We start from the raw sequence: 26,204 nt of genomic DNA on the forward strand, positions 1-26,204 counted from the left end.
AGCTTCTCATTACTGTTATTGAAATTCTGTGCTAAAAATACTGAATACACTTTCACTATACTATATGTTACATGTGGTATTAAATATAGTCTATATCTGTATATATGTATGTGTGTTTTAAATAGGCTAAGTTCATATTCCCTTACACTACATATTATAATAGGTATTTTATTGTAGCAAGATATATCCATTGGTTAAGGTTTGATCAAAGGCCAGAACTTGTTTATTATGAGGATTAGACCTTGTACAATTGTGAGAAGTGGTGAAGAAATCTATGAAGGCTATTTCATTTGATACAGGTGGGCTTGAAGCTACTATAGGAAACAAGAGTTGGCATTAGGGAAGAAAAACTAGATGTGAAGTGGGAAGAACAAGGACAAACTAGAATTAGTAGGTGTTATCTACTACTTCCAGCCTCCAACCTCCTTTGCTTCAGCTTGGGTGATCTAAAAAAGAAACTTGTAGCCCTTTCTTGCCATTAAGCTGCAAAAGGATGAGAATCTATTTCATATGTAAATACTTGACTAACATTTTCACTCAATACTAATAAATGCAAATGAAATTTAAGTCTTCAAAGTTCCACATTTTAATTACATTCAGAAATTATATCTACTAGTTTATATATATATATATATATATATATATATATATATATATATATATATATATGTGTGTGTGTGTGTGTATACAAACACATATATACATATTCATATGCATACACACATATACACATGTATGTATGTATGCATCTATCTTTAGGAAGATTAATATATAAAGATAGTATTTGAAGGAATATTTGGCGAAATATGCCAGAACAAATTAAATGTGTGAAATTTCCTCTTTAGTGTCTAATTCTATACAAAGCAGAAGGCTACAACTTGGCAAATTGGCAACAAAATCATGACACTATATATGTTCTGTTTGGACAAAATGATATTTTAAGCAACAATAAACTAAGCAGCTTGTGTCCTTCAATAACCACTCTTTCGATGATATTCACACTATTTTTCTAAGGTTGCCATAATAAAGATCCAGACTGAGCAATTTCAACAATAAAAACTTATTTTGTCATGGTTACAGAGGCTAGAAGTAAGAGATCACTGTGTCAGCAAGGTTGGTGTCCTCTGAAGCTCCACTCCTTGGCTTGCAGATCACCAAGCTCTTCATGTGGCCATCCCTCTGTGCTCTCATGCCTGCTCTCTTTATGTATGCGAGTTTCCTCCTCTAAGAGCACCAGGCAGACTGGAATAAGGACGACCCTACCTAAGAGGCTGGTTTTAACTTAGTTACTTTTTTAAGGTCCTATCTCCAGACACAGTCACATTCTGGGGTACATGGCATTAGGACTTCCAAGAATAAATTTTAAGAAGAAGTGATTCAGCTCATAACAGTGTTTTTAACTGTGCTTTTAAAAATTCATTAGCTATCGGCATTTGACTTAATTTCCACAGTTTTTATATTGTAAAAATTCTTTTTTTTTCTTAATGGTTTACTTTCTAAGATTTTTATAAAACACAAGAACTTTAAGCTCTTAAAAAAAGAAGAAAGAGTAAACATGTAAAATATCCTGTAGGCGCTTATGTTTGAGTAAATCAGATATATCCATATCTATGGCACAAGTGCTAAACCTGGATAATGTTTCCATTTATGAAAAGATATGTGATAAGAACACTTTTTATTATTTATTATATAATGCCTTTAGTACTTTGGACATTAAGGAAACCCACTTTTAATTTTGGTATTAAACAATGCAGATGGTAAGAAGGGAGGTGGTTACAGGTGACATCAACCTTCCTCAAAAATCTAGGCTTCATTTCTTAGCCTCCTTTCTCTTATGTGATTAAAGATGCAGTTCATCTCCCATATTTGGGTAATGGATTCTGTTATGATAAAGGCATATTATGTTTGAACTAAATATGCAAAACTGTCCTGTCTACAATTAATGTTCTCCATGTAACTTCCCACTTGAATCAATGACTTTCTGGCTTTAAGGTGTGAGCACTAAGTACTCAGTACCTTGTTAAAATTGGAAACCACAAGAATATCACTTTGAAAGCAGAGAAAGGATTGTGATGACTTGAAAACTTCCTGGCATCACAGAAAACATATTTAGGTAGATTCCACATAATATTTTTATAGTTGTCTGCATTCATTAGAATATAAGATAAAGAAAACTTATGCTAGGTATGCATAATGTATGACAATCACATAGCGATGAATGACACTCATGGGATGACTAATTACATTGATGGTACAACAAAAAAATCTACATATAAATATTATAAACTACTCTGGTCCACATGGAATCTCAAAGTAAAATTGTTCAGAGCTCCTTTACATATTGGAAGAAAATGACATTGGTCAGCTTTTGCTAATATCATGTCTACAGTGCCAATGTGTATAAGTCTTTTGACCAAATTTGAAAGTTTCAAGTAATTTGAAAGAAAAATGTTTATAGAGTCTTAAGCAGCATATCTAGAACTTCAAAATAAATATCCAATCCAGAGGGGAAAATAAAATAAAATTTGAGCACCAAACTGAAATGAGCATCATATTTTAAATTTCTAGTGACTTTAGAACCTTTTACAGAGAGTCTTCCTTTGTTGATCATATCATTTAAGCCACTTTCAAATTTATTTTTTAATTGCCATAGATTTAATATTGATTTAGTTAAATCAATACGAATATGCTTACATACTTCAATAATTAGCTATGATATAACACTAACTTGGTTGTCTTAGTTGAATGAGCATTTTTTTTTAATTTCTGAAGTTAATAAAAAGAGCATTAAGATAAAAAGGTCAATTGGTTTGATTATGCAGTCATCCTTTTAAATAGCAAAGGCAAAAATGTCTCCAAAATGGACAGAACAAACTATTCACTGTTTTAAAAAATCTGGATATTAAAAAATTCCAGGTCATAGATTTAAAATATGATGGGTAATATGATAATTAGAACATGTTTTTATGTTGGTTTTATTGGATCTCCCTCTTTGAAGTAGAGAGCTCTAATATTTTTAGTAAATGCTAAAGTATTAAGAAGACAAGATTATGGATAATCGGATCACAGCTGTAACAGCACAATGTAAAGAGAAAAAAGGACAAAACATTATTGTCAGATAAGGATGGAATGACTTAAATAGAGGGATGGATAAAGTGAGTGACAGGAACAATCTCATGGATTACTGCTTTGGCAGGAAGACTAGAGTATTCATCTAGCTTGCCAAATAAATTGACCAGAGAAAAAGAGAGTCAACAGATTAACTTCAGGAATTAAGCTTATTAATGGATTTTCATGCAGAAATGTCTCCACCCATCATGATAGAAAGGGTTTCCTTTGCTTTCCCAGCTGCTAGATTTAACATTAAAATATTTCTACATAAAATACTGGTAGGATAGAAACTTTGTTTTTTTGTTTTTTTTTTCTAGATGAATTCACACTGACCCGAGGCAATACAGTTCTATACCCATTCATTTGGGGCTGATTTATATTTGAACCAGAGCAAGTTGTTTGATTTAATTATGAACTGAATATATTTGAATAGAGATTGCTCATGTTCACAGTATTCTTTCCCTTTTTCCCCCCCTTCCTTATTTAGAATAAAATTTCACGGTTCTATCCATAATTTAAGAGAATGCAAGGAGGTAATTGGAATTGGAGGTAAATTATATTCTTTTGTAGAAAGCATAATTATCGGAAGTTAGTTAAAAACACCTCAGTTCTGTTTTAATTTTCATGCATGGAGCAGTTGTTTTGACAGATGGATGGACTTTATTTTTGTAACCGTCCAGGAAAAGTCTGTGTAACACAGTCTAATCAGTGCTACATATCTACAATGTTTGTTTTTGAATCACTGTGCATTTGGCTCTTATATCTTTTTCTGGGAATAGATATTTTCTTTAAATTTATTTTTTTCAAGCTAATATTTACATGCATAATTCCTGTATACATTTGATCTGAAAAGACTAGAAATCCTTTAAATATAAGTGTAAATGGCTTGTCACTGAAGATGATAAATCATTGCTCCTCAGGTGTGGCTTTGGATTTTACTGGTTTTAACACTTTTGCTTTTATTTCTAACCTAATACTTTTAATACTGTTGATCTGGAGTAAATTTCAGTAAAATAAGGGGTCAATCTGGTTGCCTGACTCTCGGGAAGCCAACTTGTTGCTAAACTTGTCTGCGTATATCAACTTAAATTCCAAAAAGGATCAAGGCTTGAAAAATTGATTCATTTTGAACTGATTACACTGTCTTTATTACGCTGTAAATCCGCCGGTGCTGAGCAAAGCAGTGGAGTAGTTTAATGCCAAAAAGTACATTACATTCTGCGTTTTAAGAAACGTCATGGTTCAAGAAAAGGTCAAAAACACTCTTCTTCTGTCTCCTCAGAGCAGAAATGTGTGAAGTGTGTTTCCTTTTTCTGCCACGCTTCCTTCTTTTTTAGAGGAATGTCCAAGCCACTTCCAAATAAAATGAATATCCTGTTTTGGAACACTCAAAAACCTTGGCAGCAACAAACCAAAGAGCGAAGGCAAATGAATGACAGAATTGATACTCTTTTATATAGACTTTCTGTTAAGAACAAATCCTTACTAACATGTCTCTTTCAAGTTTTTCCGTTCTTCTCTGTCCAGTTCTTTTAATTCACTTTTCTCCTCCACTGTTGCTGATGATTCTTTTCTTGGCTATATTTAACCAGTTTTGAAAGTATTTCCTTCCATTTCTTTTTTTCCTTTCAATCATCTTTTCCCCTCAAACTCCCCCTCAAAAATTCTCCCCATTCTAGCCACATCAACCTTCACTTTCAAATGACTATTGAGGTTGCCCCCAGGCATGGCAACCTTACAACTTGCTGCTAATGGGAGAGGTCTGTTGGGAAATGCAGGAAACTGCTCCAGGCCTTAGGCCAACAGGGTGGGTCTAGTTGCTTTGTAACACAGATAGACTGTGGTTATCAGCATTCTCTGTAGAACTCTTTGCCAGGTTTCACAGCTATAGTCCCGTGATTGATTTCATTCCAGCAGCTCTGCAGAAGAATAGTTGTCGTAGTGTAGAGGTTCTTTTTTAACAGATATTCAGTGTGGTCCAATTCTGTGGCTCTCAAGAACTGGGAGAATTTTTTGTTATATTAATTATAATCTGCTAGTTTCCTTGAAAAGATAATCTTTTGCTAATTAGCTATATCATCTATAAGAAATAGAAAGCCCATAAAATCTATGATATTATCATTTGTAACAGTTGCAGAGGTGGCATAAGCCTTCCTTTGTGTTGGCCAGTATTTGCACAAAGAACATTTCCCCTTTTTTGTTATAGAGTACTTAGATCTATTCTTAAAATTGTAGGAGGCACTTAGGGGTTGTTGATGGACATTGATTATTTGGGTTTGTGAATAAAATTGCATACATGTGTTTACAGGTATGATAGAAGTGAAATCCTGTTTTTTGTTCTTTTTTTCTAAAATGAACAAGACATCCATCTGGGTTTGCCACTATTATTTATTAGAAGATGCATTTGCTTACCAACATCTACATAGCCAATATCTTGGTTTCAACATATGGTGCTGGAATTCATTATTTATCATCTTAAATACTATAATATTGAGCCCACAGTAAGAAATGGTTGTCTATATGTAACAGCAGAATGTGTGGCCACCTACACATTTTCAAATTAAAATCTGCCTGAAAATGGCTTCTTTGCAAATGACTGAATATTTTAGAGTACAAATACATCTTTTGGTTAAGACTCATGAATGCCTCATTTGTAAATGAGTTTATCAGATCTTTCCCTTCCAAAAGCTGTTTCCTCTGTCTAAGCATTCATGCCCTGTCCTTTTGGGGGAAGGAGGAAAACTGTTATAGAATGAAGAGTTTGTTGCCAAGAGTAGCAGAAGTTAGGTTTTATTTGTTTCACAGTTTTACCTAGGAAGTACCCTGTTCAAAGTGAATAAAGGAGATGCTGAAACCCTTTAAGAGAGGTAATTTTTCCTATTACAGAACAACTTGCAAAATCAGCTGATTTCAGAGCACAATGTTGTATGTTGTAATGCCTTACCATAAAAAAAAGGAAGGTTCATCAATTTATTTATCAAACAGTGGAAGAAGTTATATATTTATTCTAGTTAACTCCAACCTTCTCATCACATATTAAGAAAATACAAAGAGTCATAACTTGGAATTCTGATATTTTACTTTGAGTCAACCTAATTCATCTCTAGGAATATATTCAAAGGGCATCATATCTTAATAGAAAAGTCAGCAATAGACCACAATTCCTTGAATTTAAATGTCCATCATTGTGTTCAAATTTCACTGTCTGCTCCTTCTTTTGTGAGACCAAAATAAGTAAAACCAAAATCATAACCTTCAAATACAGAATACAGATGGCACATGGAAATGTACTCACACTATTAAACACCTCTCTTATAAACTCCAACTAAGTTCAAATGCCCTATGAGCTTGCACTTGAATAGTCACAGGTCATACAGAATGACTTTGGAGGTGAGGCACACTTAGAAACGCAAGGGCAGATCCAGTGTTTTATTATGCTCACCAGCCTTGTTAATGCTATGTCTGTTGGAATTTTATCTGCTTTTATAGTACATATTTCCTTCTTAATTTCAAATGTTTATAGACAAAACTAAGAAAGTTTGTGATTGCATTAGTCAGCATTTCATCACTGTGACAAAAATATCTGACAAGAACAACTTAGAACAGGAAATATTTATTTTGGCTCACAATTCCAAAGGTTCAGTCTATGCTCTGCTGGTTCCACTGCTCAGGACCTGAGGTGAGGTGGAGCATAATGACTGAAGGGTGCAGCCAAGGGAAGCTGCTCAGTTTACCTGGCCAGGAAGTGGGGTGGGGTCTGTCCAAGATGTACCCTTCAGAGCATGCTTCAGTGACCCACCTCCTCCAATCACACTTCATCTGCTCCAGTTACCACCCAGTTCAAACTAGGATGGACTGATCAGGTTACAGCACTCATATTCTAATCAATCATCCCTGAATATTCCTTCATTCATATAGGGGCTTTGGGGGTATACCTCATATCCAAAGTATAGCAATAATCAATAAAAAGGATTTTTTTCAATGTAGTTTTTTAAATTATTTAACATATGAGTACTCATTTGAAAACTTTTAAAATGTATTACTAATGGTGTATATACTTCATATTTAATAGGCCATTTTATCTGTTTTTTTTTTCTTTTTCTAAAATTAAACTCAAAGTTAATTTTTTTTTGCAAGGAAATTTTAACCATCATTGTATTTATGTAATCGATTGTTTAAATAATTTGCTGTTCTTGCTTCTGGAAAAGTCACCCGTGATTATTGGTTATCTAAAACTTCTATTCCACTATAATATAAATAAATTATAAATAGTTTTAATGAAATATTTATAGAAGGTCATATTTGTCCCCATAAAAAGAAAGAAATTCTATAATTTCAATGCATGTAATAATATGAGCAAAACAACTGAATAATAAATAATCCCTAAAAGGGTTTGTAAAATGGCTGCAGAAAAAAAATCTGTTCTAGCATGCCTAGCACTCAGGAGGATACCTCAGGCATGCTGACTGCTAGAACTCACTGGTTTTCCTTTTGTCTTACAGAAAGAATGTGCTAATTTCATCAAGGTCCTTAAGGCTTATAATCAGACTCACTTATATGCCTGTGGAACGGGGGCTTTTCATCCAATTTGCACCTATATTGAAATTGGACATCATCCTGAGGTAAAACTGGCTTTTACAAAATGGTGTTAGTCTGTGACCCTTTCCTATTTAAGTGCTTCATCACTCATTTCTTCAGCTTAATTAGCTTCTGGTTCACTATTCAGTGGTACCTACTTCAAATTCAGAGGCTTTTATTAATTTTAATCTGTGAATACAAAAAGAACAAGACCATCACTCAACAATAACTCTGGAAAAGGAGGAAGGATGGAAGAAAGCATTTGTTTTCACCCTGGATTACAGAGTCCAATCCATTTTGCATGTGCAGCAGATGTCAGCAGGCTGAATATGTACTGCTTTCTCCTTCCTTTGTATATTGCCAGCTCTCCCTTCCATTTCCATCCTCAGCCAGAAGTGTCTGCCACCCAGTTGTTTTCTTCTGTCCAGAGATTGAGAAATGATGCCTTACATGTGCACAATGATCTGATCTCATGTTTGGCCCAAACTATTCACACTGGTATTCTTGCTCAACTAAATATTTTTATATTTTGCTTTATTATTTTGGTATGAAAAAGAAAAAAAAAATGTTTCTTTGTCCACTGCTTCTAAAAGATGTTTGGAAAAATTTATTGAGGAAATCATAGGTAAATATAAGTAAAAAGTAAAATTGACAAAACATTGCTAAATGTTGAAAGCAGTTTGTGAATTGAGGTTATCCATTGCTTTCAATTATAAACCTTTTAGGGCTGGGGATGTGGCTCAAGCGGTAGCGCGCTCGCCTGGCATGCGTGCGGCCCGGGTTCGATCCTCAGCACCACATACAAACAAAGATGTTGTGTCCGCCGATAACTAAAAAATAAATATTAAAATTAAAAAAAATAAATAAATAAAAAATAAAAGATGTGAGAGGGAAAACAAGGGGCTGGAGTTGTAGCTCAGTGGTAGAGCACTCCTGGGTTAAATCCCCAGTGACACCCCCGCCCCCACCCCCACCACAGGCAAGAAAAAAAAAAGAAAGAATTTTAAAAAAAATAAAAATAAAAAAAAATAAACCTTTTAATAATTTTTGGCACTAATTCTTAAGAAGAACAAATGTGTTCATGTGGTAAGATAATCGTATTTGACAGAATTTTCTTCCAAATTGGAATTCAGAAAAACTCAACCAATAAAGGATTTGTTCACAGAATATTTCTGGAATCCTAAATCTAAGATCTAATTTATAGGTCATTTTAACTTACACACTGGATCTCCTCTCTAAATTTTCTTGAGTTATCTTCAGGTGCTCTTTAGTTTCAAAAAATTAGAAATTGATAGTTTGCATTGTGTTTTCTTTGTATACAAAGGCACCTTACAGATTGTGTTTTCTGGGCTAACACAATTGAATATTTATGTTTTCCAATGAGTCTGGGAAGAATAAGACACTTTCACAAGTACTCACCAGTGTAAGCCATGGCCCTCTGTCAGCCTCTTCACCCACTGCATCCTTCCTCTCTTCTTCTTCATTGTCCTTGCTGACATAGCTAAAAATTTTAAATAAAGAGTAATTTTTAAGGAAAGGAAGTTCTATTTAACTTGCTTGTTTCATGTTGATGAAATTAGCAATGCATTCAGGAATGTGGCCCTAGAGACATTATATACTTAATTTTTTTATACCTTCTGATTAAATAAGGCTCTCTTTGCTACCTTCTAAGCTATTTCCTAATAATCATTCAGGTGTCCTAAAACTTGGGCCCAGGGTGATTGTCCCATTTTTCTGTATTGTGGTGATAGCTCTATAGAACCCTGTTCACATTAAATTGCTCTTTTCTTCCATTTATTTCTTTATTTATTTATTTTTAACACCTGTCAAAAAATTGTGAAGGACATGATTACCTGATTGGCAATGGAATCAGGAACTCTTAAGCTCCTTGTACAGATTATTGGGAAAGACTTGGATCCTGGTGTCACATCAGGCTACTAGCTATGGAGCACTGAAGAAATCATTTAATCTCTGCAAAACTCTGGCTCACAATATGCAAAATAAACTAAACAAAACCTTTTGGATCCTTAGTATCCATGTCTTCTAAATGAGAGATTGGCTTATTGCCTCTAACTGCCTTCTGACCCTCCTAGCAGGGTGTGACTCCTTGATGTTTTCTGCTGCAGAAACTCTAATCCCCTTATTGTTGAAAGCCTGTCCTTTGGCCTCAGACTGCAGGGCTTTTGTGCATCCTGAATTCAGTACTAACTGCTTGATCTGCAGCAAGATGTTTCTTTTCATCGCATCTATGTTTCTCATCTAGAAAGCTGTCATGCAAAATGGTCCCCATACTCGCTGTGAAAGTTAAACATTGTTCAATAGGTAGAGGCTGTGGAAAAAGGGCAATGAATATTAGAAAATATAAATTTACATCTCAGGCTGAAAGCTATTGCTGCTTTTCTTGATAATAATTGTCATCTTACCTCTTAAATATCCCTCACTTTATCTGAGGTTGTAATTTATGGTACCATGCTCCCCCTGTGGCTGGGTGATTCTGTACTTGTCTTAATTTCCCCCTTTTTAAATTTTGAGGCTTACACAGTCTCAATGATAATTTACAATAAAATGTCACAGCATTTTTATCATTTTTCCCATAATGTTTGTTTTTCGGAATTTGCAATTTGATGGCATTGAGAGCCTATTTCCTTTTCAACTCCTCAACTGCCCATTGCTGTCTTATGGGTGTGGGCCAGTGGGTGAATGAAGAGGTACAGGCCATTTGCCTGGGATCTCCTCCCTTGAAAACAATAAGTAAACAAAGCTTATATATGAGCTCCTCTGAGATGGGAGATTGGGGTTCAAGTATTTTCTCAAAACTCTAAAACCCAGAGCCTTTGAGAAAGATCCCCCTTCAGAAGCACAGTGATTCTGATTTGCATGAATACAATAAAATGGGAAATACTGTTCCAGACTGCTTAGGAGGTCAGTAGGAAGATGATTATGCAATTACCTGGGGAATTTGGAGCAGTCTAGACAGGCAATCTAGGAAATTCTGGAAAAGATATTATCAAGATATCTTGTCTAGACTACATCAAATTCAATTTTCAATGCTTAAACTGCCTTATGAGACAATCTGCTTTAAATTGATCTACACAAGTACTTAAAATACTACCCTTGACTTTAAACAATTATGTTGTTTTTGAAGTTGAGAAAAGGATACAATATATATATTACCCTGTTAGAAAAAGAATGACAGTAATGGAAAGCTTGCAAAAGTAAGAAATAAAATAGCTAACAGGAGCAAGGCTGAGATTCTTAGAAGAGAGTTTGTAAAAGCTCATGAAGTTTGAATATCCTAACTCTTATTTACAAGAGGGAGTTTTCAGAAAAAAAAAAAGGACATGTCTTCTAAATTCTAGTTTAAAAACTGAATGGGTACTCTGCTGATACCTGCCCCATGCCATATGAAATAATGAAATACGATTTCCTTTTTAAAATTTGGTCCAGTCTTTATATAATTCAAACAATTTTAGGAGAAAAAGACATTTTGGTTTTTGATTTTATCAAGACTTTCATCAACATTTTAACATTCAATTGTTTTCTTTGCAGTTTCTTTTCTAACACTGTCTTACACTGAGTTCCCAAGCTAGCTGAAACCTCTTTGTTAGAAAATAACACTATAGACTTAACATTCTGAATGGCAGAATGCTACATAGGAAAGACATCTTTTTGAAACAAATCAAGATTCCCGGCATCATTTAATAGCTTTGGATCTTATAGGAGAAATTAACATTTGTGTTTTAATGATAAACAATTACAAAATACCTCCAAGTTTAGTCTTCTAGCTGTAAAAGTAGTTCTATTTTACTATTTGTAGCATGTTAGTAACAATACATACATTCTTAAAGTGTATTCCAAAATCTTGTCTTGTATAGTGAATGCCTTTTGACCACACGCAGTATGTCATTGATTGCTGTATTAAACAGATTTTCTGTTTCCTGTGGTACATTTGGGAGTTGGTAGACATATTAATTAACTCCAGTTCTGTAAGATATGTGTCAATCAATTCTTGGGTATCTGCCAATAGCACTTGACATTGCAGATAACTGTCAATGAGGTCACATACTTCGTACACATGTGTGTGTTTATCATAAAATGCATACAGAGTTCACGGAAGGAATAATTCAGAACTAGAGCACAGATGAGTTTTGAGCTTCAGCTCTCAGCATCTATGCCATTCAAATGAAAATTGTAAGTCATCCTTAAGAGGCAGACTATTCCCAAATGGCTTATAGTATATGGTATTTCCCTTCAAATTTACATCTGTTCATAAAAAAAGCATGAATTTAAGAAGAGTATAGCTTTTCGAAGAAGTCTCTGGATGTTTTCTCAAATTCCAAATGGGCCTCGTCTATGTACTGGCAGGAAATCTAAAGAAAGATGGACCCAGATGAGAGCTGGAAAGTATTAACTCTATAAATACTCTCATAATGTCATGATCTCAATTTATGTCAGAACCAAAGGGACATTAAGAAACGCAATGAGGCTTAATGGCTATCTCTAAGGTCATTTCCACAATGACAACCAATATATCTATATATAAACTGAAATAGTTTGTCTGGTTTTTCCTTTCTACCAAAAATAGGAATTTGTTCTTATGTGAAACTTTGAATCAAATGTTCTTAGTAACAATCCCTTAGGCCAGAATACTATTTAAGTATTAGGGAGTGTTCTATCAACTAACTGATGCACATAGTCTAACCCCTTCTGGAAAATTGCCTCTCTCAATTTATTATGTTATTCAGTTGAGTGGTGCAGAAATTTATTTCCAAGAAGAGATATTAACATAGAAAAATTCAAATATGTTTGTAAAATAATGAGGAATTGCTTTGGGGTACCTTTACAACTTTACAACTTTCTTTTGGGTACCTTTACAACATATACTGTCTTCTGTATTTTCTTTGTAGCAAGCTAACCTGGGGGACAAAAATCAGTAGTCCTAGGCAATTCCTTCTTAGCTGTTCATCATCTCCACCAGAGGCAAGGTATCCCTCATTTGCACTAGTGAAACTTAGTGCAGTGCATTAAATTTCACAAATGTAGTAAAGGCCAACTGTTCTGTGATGTTTAGGTTTTTCTTTCCTAATCAGTTGAATACTTGAATCATGATAGAAGACTGACCTGCGTAAGTTTCTATGTGTAGTAAACAATGCTATCATTTATATTTCAAGTTATATTTTTAAATGACCTGCTGTTTGTGTTTGAGACAAAGCTCCACAGATCATGAATTCAAAGAGAACTTCCTCAACATTTTTTCCAATTAACTTAGAATTCTGAACTCTAAATATTGTCAATAAGACTATTTCTTAAAAATTAACAAAACTAGTTATCAAGTTAAGAAGTAAGGGGGTCTAAGTTATGATTAGAAACAAGACTAGATTTAAAAAAAAGGAATTCAAAAGTGGTAAAAATAGATAGATAGATAGATAGATAGATAGATAGATAGATAGATAGATAGACAGACAGACAAGAACTCCAAACCAATATCCCTCACACACTTATTTAAAATTTTTGTCTTATTGACAATATTTGTAATCTTACTGACAATATTTAGAGTTCAGAATTCTAGTAGTTAATTGGAAAAATAGAGTGTAACTTATGAAGGAGATTTTGCTGTAGTTGAAAGAGAGAAAAAGTGAAAGAATTAAATTATCCCAGGTCACAGGTAAGGATAGAACTGACAGTTCCTCTGACAAGTTTCTGGGCAGGAGAACCATGTTGACATTGCAAATACATGTTTACTTTTCAGGATACACAGCAACATCTTTGTCACATGGTGCTCTATAGCTAATTTTAATAGCATTTGTTTTCTAATTTTGTTGGTACTTAATTTTAAGCACGAAGAGCATAACTTAGCTTTGTAATTCTACCAAATTTCTACTAGAAAATATACAAAGTAAGGTTACCCTGACAACACACCAGGAAGTCACTTAGCTGTGGTTTTTAAGATAGTGTAAACTCTTTCCTTACGTTCCTCACAGAGGACATTGCCTTTGCCCTAGTTTAATAGCCTCTGTCCATGAGTCCTCATGGTTCTCAGCTGCTTCAGACTGGGCACATGTGGTCTGCATGATTTTAACACTGCTTTTTCTCTAGAAATGTCTCATCCATTTACAGTACATCTATCACTGTCTTCCAAAGCTAGAGCCAGTTAACTAGGGAGTTGCAAAAATAAATAGAACATATATTTCATGATGGAAGTATTACCCTACCCTGGTTTATTCTTTCTAGAGTAAATTTTATGGAGAAATGTAAAGGTAAAGGCTACCAAGCATCCTAACAAACTCTTTCAGGATAGACAAATAGAGAAGAAGTTAACCTTCATCGTCATGCAACGATACTCTTACCATGTGTTAGCATCTCTAATTAAGTTTGAGTTGACTTCACTAACACAAAGTCACATAGTTTATTAGGGCTCGGGCTTGGACTAGCACCCTTGTTTGAAGGTTCTTCACTTTATGTTGCTTACTCCATATTGTACATTAGGGTTTTCTGGAACTCTTCTATCTAATAGTAATATAATGCAAGAGATTTATATAATTTTTATTTTTCTAATACAAGAGCAGATGAAATTAATTTTAATATATATTTTACTTAATTTAATATATTCAAAATATCATTTCAATATGCTGTTAATAACATTTACATTGGCTTGTACTTCTTTAGAAATTCAGTATATATTGTTTACTTATAGCTCAATTTAGTTCAGACTAGTAATTGCAAGAGCTCAATAGCCTCATGTGTCTAGTGGCTACTTTATAGAAAATTCTGGTCTAAGAAGGTAAATGAAGGCTACAGTGCAGAATGATTGGCAGTCATCATGTCGACCTTAGCATTTGTGTAAGAAATTTAATATCTTTTAGTTTTACCCCGATATTAAAATATCATTGCCTCAAAAACTTAATGAGCTCTAGAAGTTAAAAATAACAGATGTGTAGTCCAATATATTGCACATTTGAACTTCAAGAGGGTGAGGAGAGAAAACCATATTCTACAATTGCACAGTGATTTTTAAAATGGTAATAATTTTTCAGAGAATTTTATGGTCAAAGTTCCAAACTGCATGCTTTCAGTTGCCATTCCCCAGTGTACAAATGTGTGAAAAGGGCCCTTATTTCCAAGGGAAAAGGGAAGAAATTATTATTTGTCTAGAATATTGAAAAGGTGAGTTTGGTGTCATAACTTTGTATCAAATAGCTTTTTCTTCATGAGATCTCCTTAAAGCCCTTATGCAAAGGAAGGAACTAACCTCGTGGATCTAATTAATAACCTTGTCATGAAAGCAAACACATGAACTTGTAAGAAGTCATAAAGATATAGCTTTGTCTGAGTAACTAAGGTGCATTTGACTGCATTGACTATAAATGCAAAAGGAATATAGAGACAAAAAAAGAGATCATGGAGTACCATGGAAGAGCAGTCAGATTAGTCAGTTATAACCTTGAAGGGGAGGTGAGACTAAAGCTTAGTCTTGCACTGTGAGCCAGCTTGGACAGCTGGAGAGCTGGGGAAGAAGAAATAGCAGAGACTGGGGAGGAAAATCAGCATGTGGCGATGAGAATAGCAGTGAGGTAAAAAGGAAGGACATAACGAGCAAAGCAGACCTTCTGGGATAGATTTTTATTTATTAAATACATTTGACAGAGTAATGAGAAATAACATGTTTATCTAGGTTTCTTCAAATTTGAAGCTACAATTATGCTCAAGTGTTATAACCAGCATCCAAGTTACCTTGGAAGCAATTGTATTCAAGTAAATGATTCAAAAAATAAAATCGTCTTTAATAAAAACAGAGGCAATTTTTCTAAGCAAAATCCTAAGATTAATGATGAGGAATACAAACACAAATGTCTTCCCTTAAAGAGCTCACATAGCACGAAAAAATTTAACTTCAAGCATCGGCAATCATAAGAATTATGCTTCTAACAAGTAGTATTTCTTGGACAATTAATGTATGTCCTGTAGTATCTGCTTTGAATGCACTATTTCACTGAATTGTCATAAAATCTGATGAGGCATTTCATTTTACTAATAAGAAAACTAAGGTTTCCAGAGTCCTCTGAAATGAACCTGAGGTAATCATTGTATTCAATGGTTAATGTCCAAGTCCAGAACCTGCATCTTCAAAGGCAATACCAACAGCCTGCAGTAGGAGAGAAAAAAAAAAAAAAAAGATGAATTCTGATTTAGGAGATTAAGTCAAGCATTTTTTCCTGTATTACATCTCAGATATACGTAACACATACTTACTTTGTTTGTTTATTTATTTATTTATTTATTTGGTACTGGGAATTGAACCCAAGGATGTTTTTGCCACTCTTTTTTATTTTTCATTTTGAGAAAAGGAGCTCACTAAAATGCTGAGGCTGGCCTTGAACTTGCAGTCCTCCCACCTCAGCCTCCTGAGCCACTGGGATTACAGGCTTGTACCACTGCATCCAACTCACCTACCCAGTATGAACAAGGTGATGAGTAAATAGTAAAGGATCACTTGATGAAGGGAATAACATCTGTCCCATTCAACTGGGTTTAGAAAAATGGATGAAGAATTGATGGATGTGGAAGATAAGTAAGATATGGGAGCAGTGAATAGGACAAAGAAAATATCTTCATGAGATCTCCTTAAAGTCCTTATGCTTCTTATAGGAAGAAAGTAACCTTGGGGATCTAGTAAACTTGTCATGAAAGCAAACAATGAACTTGTAAGAAGTCATAAAGATATAGCATTGTCTAAGTAACTAAGGTGCATTTGACTCCATTGACAATAAATGAGCAAATGAAGATAACCCAATGTGCATTTAGTATGATGTTTTACAAAAGAGCTGAGACTGTGCAAAGTTGAGAACAAGTTGAGTTAGGAAAGCTAGTCAACAGCTATGTAAGTTTTAAGCAAGAGACTACCACTATTACCATGATTAGTTTTGAAACATACTTCTGGTGTAAATATGGGAAGAAAATGAATAAGTATCTAGGTATATCCAATTTGAGACTGTGGCTGAATTTGGTAGTGGCACAATGAGACCCTAGATTGAGATTGAGTGAAAGATACAGAATAAAATGCTAATTTTTTTAAAAAGAAAACAACAAGATATCAAAGTCACATTCAGATTTCATAACTATTAAATGAACTATAGCAAATGAAACAGTTTAACCTTTCCAGTGGAAAATATGGGCTTCCAATTCTTTTGTGATAATTAGGCAAACATGTTTTGTAGTTCGTTGTGGCTCTAGCAAAATTTTTACTCCTGAGCCTACAAACAAGCAGCATTTATTTTGTACATAAACATTAAGTTATTATGTATAAAGTTATGTGAATTTCTTACCCATACTATAGCACAAAAGGCAGTTTCTTCAAACTTATAAATTCAGAGAAAGATACTTTGTATAAGTCAGATGAGAAAGCAATTCAAAAGCACTTTTATTAAAAATCCTTCACACAAGAAAAACTAAACAGAAAAGAATAAAATTTAATATACACTGTTTACAAATAGTAATTTTATTGTCAAAAACCACAAAGCTATGCTATTTGTAATGCTTTACTACATTTCAGCTTCTATTAATTATATTAAATTTCATGAAAATGATATTTATAGCTTATCCCTAGTTGTTCTGTCCAATTGCTTTTTTGCTATGACTACTTCTTATCATAGTGGTTATTATGTTTGTTAGTAATCGTGGCTATCATTGTTGGCATATTTGATGACTTTCTCAACATTACATAATTTCTTTATCACAGCTCTGTGATCTAAATATTATCTTCACTCTTCATTTGTATAAATGAAGGTTCTGAAAGGTTCAAGAAGTTACCTATCAATACATAGCTAGTAAATCTGTTCTCATCACCATCATAACATATGGTCTTTCTAATGACAAAAATATTATACCCAACTGGGATTATGTTGTACCATGTGTTTATTAATATTCAAGTCTAAACAATCTGAAAACATTGAATTTTAAGTTAAATTCATCAAAACTTGCATAATCAAGGACCTTCTTGAAAATAGCATTTAATTCTTTGTGCTGAAAATGTGATAGTACATGTCAACTTGGTAAAATCCAATGCCGATGACAACGGAGTCCTTTAAAAGATTATGATAATAATATAACCAGTAAATGCTGTTTCAATAAAACAAGTGCTAAGATATCCCACAGAAACAGCCACATCTGTTACTACTAGTTCTTTTCATAGATAACCTGGAGATTGAGCAAAGATAACCAAAAACCCAGTTAATCTACCCTTAACTTCCACTCAGACACTTGATAGAATGGTAATACACTTTATAAAGTGAATTGTAATTATTTTTCTACCAAAGAGGTAAAAAATAGGATTTGTAGCATTAATAAAAGTATACTTAAAATAGAGCCCTTAAAATATAAAAAAAAAGATTTTCCAACACTTGTTCAAAGTAAGTTTAACAATAATGCATTTATTTTTCTTCTAATATTTTGATCATGTCATATTTCAATGACAGAAAAACCTTTGCAACAGTATATGCTAGGAAAATTGCCATAAATTAGTAAATTCTAGATTGTTTTAAAAACAGAAAATACTGAATTTCATATGGCATCTGTATTATTACATAATAATGGACATATTCATTATTCCATGGTACTCAACGTAAATGAATTTATCTAGCTTTTCTACTGAAAAAGATGTTGAAATATTACCATGTTTGGAAAACAAAGCTACATTTCACTTAATTTCAAATTTATAGATCTTTAAAAATTCCAGGTAGGACAAGTGTATTTGGAGAAATATATACTTCTGTAAAGGATGATCCTTTGATCATTGTCTAAAATGTTGAATACCATACACCTTCATCTTTATATATTTTGCTATTATATATTGGTCATTTAACATCCTTTCAAATAAGTAATAGAAAATTTGGTACTACTACCTGAGCATAGCTTTGTAATTTGAACATTTACAGGCAGCCAATAACACCATTTCAAATTGTCAGAAATCAAACCATATATAATGACTACTTTTCATTTTTATTTTCCAGTCTGCCATTCTAATTCAATTGTGCATCTTTGGTCACTGAAAGTAATCTCAGGAATTGCTGAGTGGCTAAAATGGAAGTCTAATGGGATCTAAAATCAATTCACAGGTCTGCCATTGACTCATTGTGTGACTTTTGCTGCCACTGAAATGGCATTAAATTGGTCTCCTCAACATTTTCATCCCTTAGTATTTGTCTCTTGCTAAAAAAATACTTATCTGATGCACACTAAGCATGCACACTTAAGAAGATAGGTTACTGATAAAGAAGTACAGGCTACCTTCTATTGCAGCCAGTTACCTCACTTGAGATTATCACAAAGCTTTATACAAAGGCTAAAAGTCTGAATGATGCAGATGGGGTTTTGTATACATGCCAGGGTTCAAGCTCCTTTCCAGTGCTTTTACCTTGGCAATTTTTTCTTCTCTTGATTTATATTTTGTTGGCATTTAGTAGCTAGCTTACCTCATATTTAAATTGCTTAACCTGGAAAGGATGAATATTTAGTGTTCCACATTTACTTGCCCTCTGTTGGCCTAAATCTTGGGGACAAATGTAGATTTGAAGAAGAAATACTCATTCTTTGAATAATGTTATGCTAGATAGCGATGTTAGTTACCACCTTGTCACCATGTCACAGTTTCACTAAGAGTAATATGGAAACATTTTTAAATTAATGCTAAAATTTCACAGTATCTTAGGCATATGTAAAGCTCTTTTCTTTTCCGGAAAGATATAAAGCCTGACCAGACAGAGGAATAGGAAATGTTATATGGGTAGTGAGCAAAATATTGCCATTTTTAACTTACGAACATCCAGCAAACTAGTTGTGAGCTGAAGAACCTTGTTTATAAATTTTATCAGGCACAATTTTTGTTTTCCAACCTCTTGATTGAAAAACCAATTTCAGATGGTAAAAAGATAACATTAAATGATGTTTTGCCACATAAATTATAACAAATTTCATCCCAGTTTCTGTTCTACTTTCTATCAAGATCTGAAATTTTTAATAATCTCAAGGCAAAATGAAAAGCATGATACTTGTGTTAAAAATATACATTTATCTGGAAATTTTTAATATGAAAAGTGGAAAAATTTTAAATAGTCCCAATGTTTTAAGTTCATTACTATATTGAAAATAAAGTTCAGCAATATCTGATATCTTCCTTTAAAAAAAATATATGTCCAGTGATAAATGGTGTCTACAACCTCCATGAAATTCTTGCTTAAAAACATATTTTAAAAGATCCTATAGCAAATAGCTACCCTACAGTTCCTCTAATTCCTATTTTTCACATTAGAATAAAGAAATTTTAAACTCAATTTGATTAACTAGTGTTCTGAAATCCATGGGTGCTTAGTGGCAAAATTGGATTTAAGTTCTCTCAACAGCTAACTCAGTGCTCTTTTTATTATAGTTCACTGCTTTGCTCTCACTGCCGAATGCATAAAAGAAAAGGAAAGCCAGAATTACCTATATGCTTCAAGCTGCTTATGTTTTTTTTAAATAAAATATATTTCTGTGAGTAACATTAGATAATTATTGTTAAAATACAGGTTTTTTTTAAACCTTTATTTCTCTGGGCATATATTTTGTGATTATAAGCCATATCATGTAATTTCAGAGGAAAGTTTTCATGATTATTTCACAACAATAACATTTAGTTATTGGAAATAAGTTGACTGCCTCTACAAAGTAGATAAAATTTGTTTTAATACCTTTTATTCTCATAAAAGTAGCTGGATTTAAGATGATTTGTATTTGTTAAAGCAGTCAGCGTGTATAAAATATTATTAAAGAAAATATTTGAAAACATTAGAGAAGCAACCCAAACACAAGAATCATGCAACATTTCACTCCCACACTTCTGCATACAATGGACAGGAATGACTAAATGCTTTGATCTCCCATGGATAACATAAAAGAGGAAAAAGGAGAAAAATAAAACAACATCTGTTAGTAAAAATGTTTAATGAACAAGGTGGAGACTAGCTGAGTGTTGACATAGAGCATGAAAAAAGAAAAATAAAAAGATAAAATGCAGATACAAAATTATTCATCATCACTTATCACAATAGTCCAAAGACATAATGTTTGACTTAGGAAGAAGAAATTAAAATAAAAGCAGTTTGATCTATATTTAAAGTACTTAAAAACTATTAGTGGGTTTTCTACAAATGTATTCATTGGGATTATATTATATACATATATGTATTCTATTATATAGTGCATTATACACAAATATATATATATATATATCTGTATATATATATATATATATATTATATACAGATATATTTTCAACTATTACAAATACTCAATGCAAAAATATTGCATGGATACTTTGTGAATTTGATAGTAATTTCAAGTTTGTGAATTTTGGTATCCTAAAGTGTGTTGTTGCCGATGGTGGGTTTTTATTTTTTAGAATTGATGTCATATTGTACTGTTAAAGAATAGATTCCATTCTCATGTAATTTAATACTTTCTAGGATTCTGAATGTAAGAGCAGCAGCTCCCAGTCTTCTGTCTGGTGGATGACATGCTTGTGTGCATGTGGCATTTTTCATGGGCACAAGACCATCATTATATGCATGATGTTTTGGAATTCCAATGGGTAAATTAATGACATTAGAGACTTAACCTTGAATTGGCCATAATTTCTTTAAAAATAATAGTAAGATGAAAAGAAAGCTATTTAAGTTCAGGAAAGCAAGCCATGTTTAAGGTCAAAGACAGTGCAACATGGGCAAGAAATAGCAAGAATTCATGATCTCAGATGTAGTGAGAAAATACTTGGGAAATATAAAAGAGAGACATTTGCCTCTGAGGTGGTGCCTGCATATAATAGACTAAGTGGAGTCTTCTGCTGAGTACCAGACCAGAGGCTTAAAGGTCACAAAAACATATGGTTTCACTTGATGAAAAAATACTCCCTCCACTCCTTAATTCCTCCCTGCTTCCACTTGCCCTATCTAGTCAGGTCTCCACACCAAAGCCAGAGCAATCATCTAAAAAAACAAAGGGTACACTATTACCTTGTCTAAAGCATTCCCTTGCCTCCTTTTCATCCTAGTAATTAAAGAAATCTGCCTTTTTGTCTTGGCCCCTCCTCCCTCTGCATCCTTGTATGGACCACTCACTTTCCTCTCCTAACAACTGGGAGCTCTTTCTTTTCTTTAGGTTCCTTGGCATTCCCAGTCTCTATCCTTGTAGGTCCTTGTACTTATTATTTCTGTTAGCTGGGCATATCTATCCTACGTGTTTGCTTTAATAAATGCATGATCTTGACTTATGCATTACTTCCTCAGAGCAAGTTTCTTTGACTTCTTTTTTATTGTATAATAAAGCAATTATTATACATACTTTAATAGCAACACAAATGTGGAGGTCAACAATAAATACACATATTCTGCTAAGTGCTGTAATAAAATTTAGAGACTATGTCTGAAATAGGAGGGATATTTGTGATAGGATTCACATTGCATAAACTCCCTGAACTATTGAAAATCATTTCTTCATTTCTCAAGAGCTTATTCCTCTTAGATGTTTTTTTTCTCCACAAAGTGAAAATTGAAATGAGACATGAAATAAAATCCTATCTAGTTTGAACTCTTAGGTAAACACTAGCAGGTCTTTCTAAAAAAAAAGAAAATATGAGATCTCTATATTATAATACAAGTAATTTTCCATATTTGACATATATCATGACTTTTAAGTCATGAATAATTTATGATTATTAACAAATAATTATGATAAATGTTAATATTTTTATGCTTTGGTTAACATAACTGCATTATCTCTCATATGCATACAACCTAAATAGACTCTTTTCATAGTAACATTTACATGACTCTTTTCATAGTAACATTTACACGAATGTGCAATTGAAAATTATTTTGCTGTTAAAGTCCTTATGTAGCAAGGCAGGAAATAAATGGAGAATATACACACCCATAATTTTAAATAGGAAAGAGAGAAAAGGGGGAAGAAGGGAGGGAAGGAGGAACATATATCAAAATCCATTTTGGTAAAATCAACATGGCTAACAATGGACTTTATCACATAATAATTACATCTCTTAATTATTTTTCTGTTTTTTTTTTTTTTTTCAAATAAGAAGGCTCTTTCTTCTTAGATTTCAATATTCTGAATAAGGTAGGACACAAAGATTTTGGGAGTCTTCTCCCTCATTTACCACAATGAAGAAAATTCAGCATGTTTACAATAAAATGTACATTTTATTCCTGAAAACTAACACATAGGAAGCAATAAATTACAAAAATGATGTGATGTTCAGCAGCAAATTTTTTGAAGCTTAAGAAAGTGGGCGTTGTAAGGTGAGAGGGCAAAGGAGGCCAGCAGAAGGCAAAGGTAGTGGACATACATACTGATATTCAATAGATAATAACTAAAGGTAGCTTTCAAGAAACTGTGCTCCATTGTTTGAGTTTCAAATTAAAGCTCTCTGAGGATAAAGGAAATTTTTATTTTGGTCAAAGAATTGCCTTTTATCTTCCCCTCATCAGCATTCCAATTGGCAAGAGATGACACAAGCCACTTAACAATCAGGTATTTCAATTTGAAAGGAAGCAAGTTTCCCTTGACTCTCTTTAAATGCCACCCACAACCCCAACCCACCTCCACCATTTTTTTTGGGGGGGTCTGTATATGAACAACATGTATTTGGCATGTGGAAAACATTAATTCACTAACACTCTCAGAGACCAGATCATGAGTTAACTAGAGTTTAGAATCATAGCAGAGTAATGGGAAAATGTACAGATTAATGAAAAAAAAAAATACAACCTGTGTGTCCATTAGAAAAAGATGCTCTAATATCAAAGAATTCTATTTGTTCAAAACTCATTGCTTTACATTCTAAATAAAGCAACTTAGAATTCTATAGAGCTTAGTAAGTTGGAAAAACAAACACAATCAAAATGCCTCTGTTTAAGCTCTTCATTCACTGCTTATTAATAAGTCATTACTTTATCTGGATATTCATATTTACAAAAGCAAGAATTCATTGCCTAAACAAATGGAGTGAAAGTAAAGCAGTTTTATCTAAGCCTGACTGAGTTTCAAGAAACCACTTTAGATTAACCACAGTATTAGATTGAGATTTAATTATATCATTTTACCTAAAAGGGATATTGTAATAAAATGCGTATAATCCAGTAAAGCACTCTGCTAAACAGATTCTGAATTGCAACACTGAGATTTCTCATTCTAATTCCTCCCTCACATTCCCAACCCAGTCTTTTGCTGACAAGGTATATGCTGTTTTAGTTTGAAGTTTGCTTTTTAGGTTAGATATGAAATATAAAATATTACGTGTAAAGGTGTATTCTACCAATCCAAGCCATTTTCTACAGAATGGTGTCTTATACAATTTAGATGCTTGAAAATATTTTTAATTTCAGTAAATGATATGATCATCCATATCAGTATAGTTATTACAACTTTAAAAGCTTCAGTTTTAAAAAATATTTTGGTTTTAAGAGATAAAATTTAAACATTCATTTCATCCCACTTGAACTTGTTTTCCTTCCTTATACTTAGAGGTATAAGCTTTGATTCCATCTTGCATTGTTAATGCAGCTTTTCTTGTCTTCACATTTGAGCTGAATCTTTCCTCCTTAAAGAAACAACATGCTTGCCAAGTTGGAGGCTGTTGTCACAGGTATTTAGGCAAATCATCTGCAAACATTGTTTTCCCTTTCTACCTTTAAGGAGAAAATAATGAAGGTTATACATTTTAGAAGTAGAAAGGAGAGTATTTCATGATTCAGCATGCATTAGTTCTCTGATTTTTAAATTCTTATATTTTCATTAAAAACACAACATTTATCTTTCCTATAACATATTCAAACTGACTTACTTAGTCCCTGAATTCCATGGTTTTCCTTTTAAGTTCTTACAATCTTATTTCCGAACTAAACTTCAAATCTAGGAGCCACATGCACTTATGCCTCTACTGCAGCATAAAAAAATGAAAATAATCTTGCATAATATTTTGTTATTCAGAGAATAGATGGCATCAAACTTCAGACTTTCAAATCTTCTTAAAAATAATTTCTAGTTTCTGTTTGATAAAAGACAGACTAACTTTGACTCTTTCATGGTTTAATAAATAATGCTTTTTTCAAATATGTTTTCCTAAGAATGAATTTTCATTATGTCTTACTTTAGTTTCTACATATGTATTTAATATTTCAAATTCAAAAATGAATATTACATCACCAGCACATTTCATAACTTTTTTAAAATTTAGATTACACAAAAGTCTTCATTTACAGTTAACAAATCAAGGTAAATACACTCTGTGTTACCAATGAATTGTTTGTGTATGTGTATAAATATATGCATATATAAGCCAAATGTATACATACATATGTATACACACACACACACTTTTGAATTGTATCATTAAAAAAGAAGAATTCAACTTTGCAAAATGAACCCTATAATGAATTTACCAAACGAAAGGATAATAACTACTTTAAGGGAGGAAGTACATTTTTATTAGTTGTTGATGCAATTTAAAATCAGAGTATAGCTATATATGGTTTAGATATATATATCATTTTCATCAAGCAATTGAAATCTACAGACTATTAAATGGTATCTTGAAACCTACAATTGCACTATAATCCATAATTTCAACATTGTCTTTTTAAATATGTGAAACAATATTTGCAATGTGGCATTTGTCAAAATATGAAAAATTGACAAATTTTATAGATTTGTACCCGTGAAGTTGAAAAACTTACTCCTGTTGAAACAATTGCATTTAATGATGACTTCACTAATTTTAAAAATGACAAAATGTGTACCAGTTATAATTAATATCAACATGTATAACATATGTCAAAGTGTATTTTCTCTTATAAGTGGAATGCCAAATAGAACATGATGCTGAACTGAGATCTTAAGATTTTCTTCCTAACTAAAGGGAAGTATTTGATACTGGTTCTCTGAAAGCAGGCTGCAAAGCTTGAGATGAGTGCTTAACATATACTTTTGTACTAAATGGAATTCTTTTTCCTAACAGCTCCAAATTGCATCACCATTGGGTCTTAGGAGGATTAGTACTTCAATGTGTTTTTGCTCTTATCCTATCCTAAGTTTTAAAAAGTAACTTTGCTGCTTGGAAAAAAAAAAAAGGCCTCACCTGTTGTTTAAAATCCTGAGGGAAAAAATATTAACAGGAAAGAAGATTCATAACAACAATGTGTCCTCTAGCAAAGGATGAGTTAAGTGTCAATTAGATCAAATTGCACCCTATATTTTTGAATTCTCAAATGAGTATATCATATTATGGTGGGTTTTATCTTGTTAGCCTGGAAGGGGAAAAATACAAAAGAATAGGATTGTGCATTTTATATCATTTTTCTAAATATGTCCTATTTTACAGTCAAATGACAATTTCTCATGGTCTTTAAATGTGTGTCAAAATGTATTCACAATTAACCAGCATACTTACACAAAGAATACCATTTATGCTG

The 26,204-nt window shown here is 32.9% G+C and overlaps 1 protein-coding gene across 3 annotated transcripts in view; it reads left to right on the top strand.

Annotated features, from left to right (window-relative positions):
- Positions 1-26,204, top strand: part of Sema3a (semaphorin 3A) — a 445,988-nt gene that overhangs the window by 311,993 nt on the left and 107,791 nt on the right. For all 3 annotated transcript variants that reach the window (XM_046464206.2, XM_046464207.2, XM_058585486.1), the window contains one exon: positions 7,614-7,733. In XM_046464206.2, the coding sequence (XP_046320162.1) occupies positions 7,614-7,733 (120 nt within the window). The remainder of the gene's footprint in view (positions 1-7,613; positions 7,734-26,204) is intronic.

This window comes from Marmota monax, unplaced genomic scaffold (genome assembly GCF_021218885.2).
Source record: "Marmota monax isolate L192 unplaced genomic scaffold, Marmota_monax_Labrador192_F-V1.1 WCK01_AAM20220418_F8-fsc00065, whole genome shotgun sequence".
Classification (NCBI taxonomy): domain Eukaryota; kingdom Metazoa; phylum Chordata; class Mammalia; order Rodentia; family Sciuridae; genus Marmota; species Marmota monax.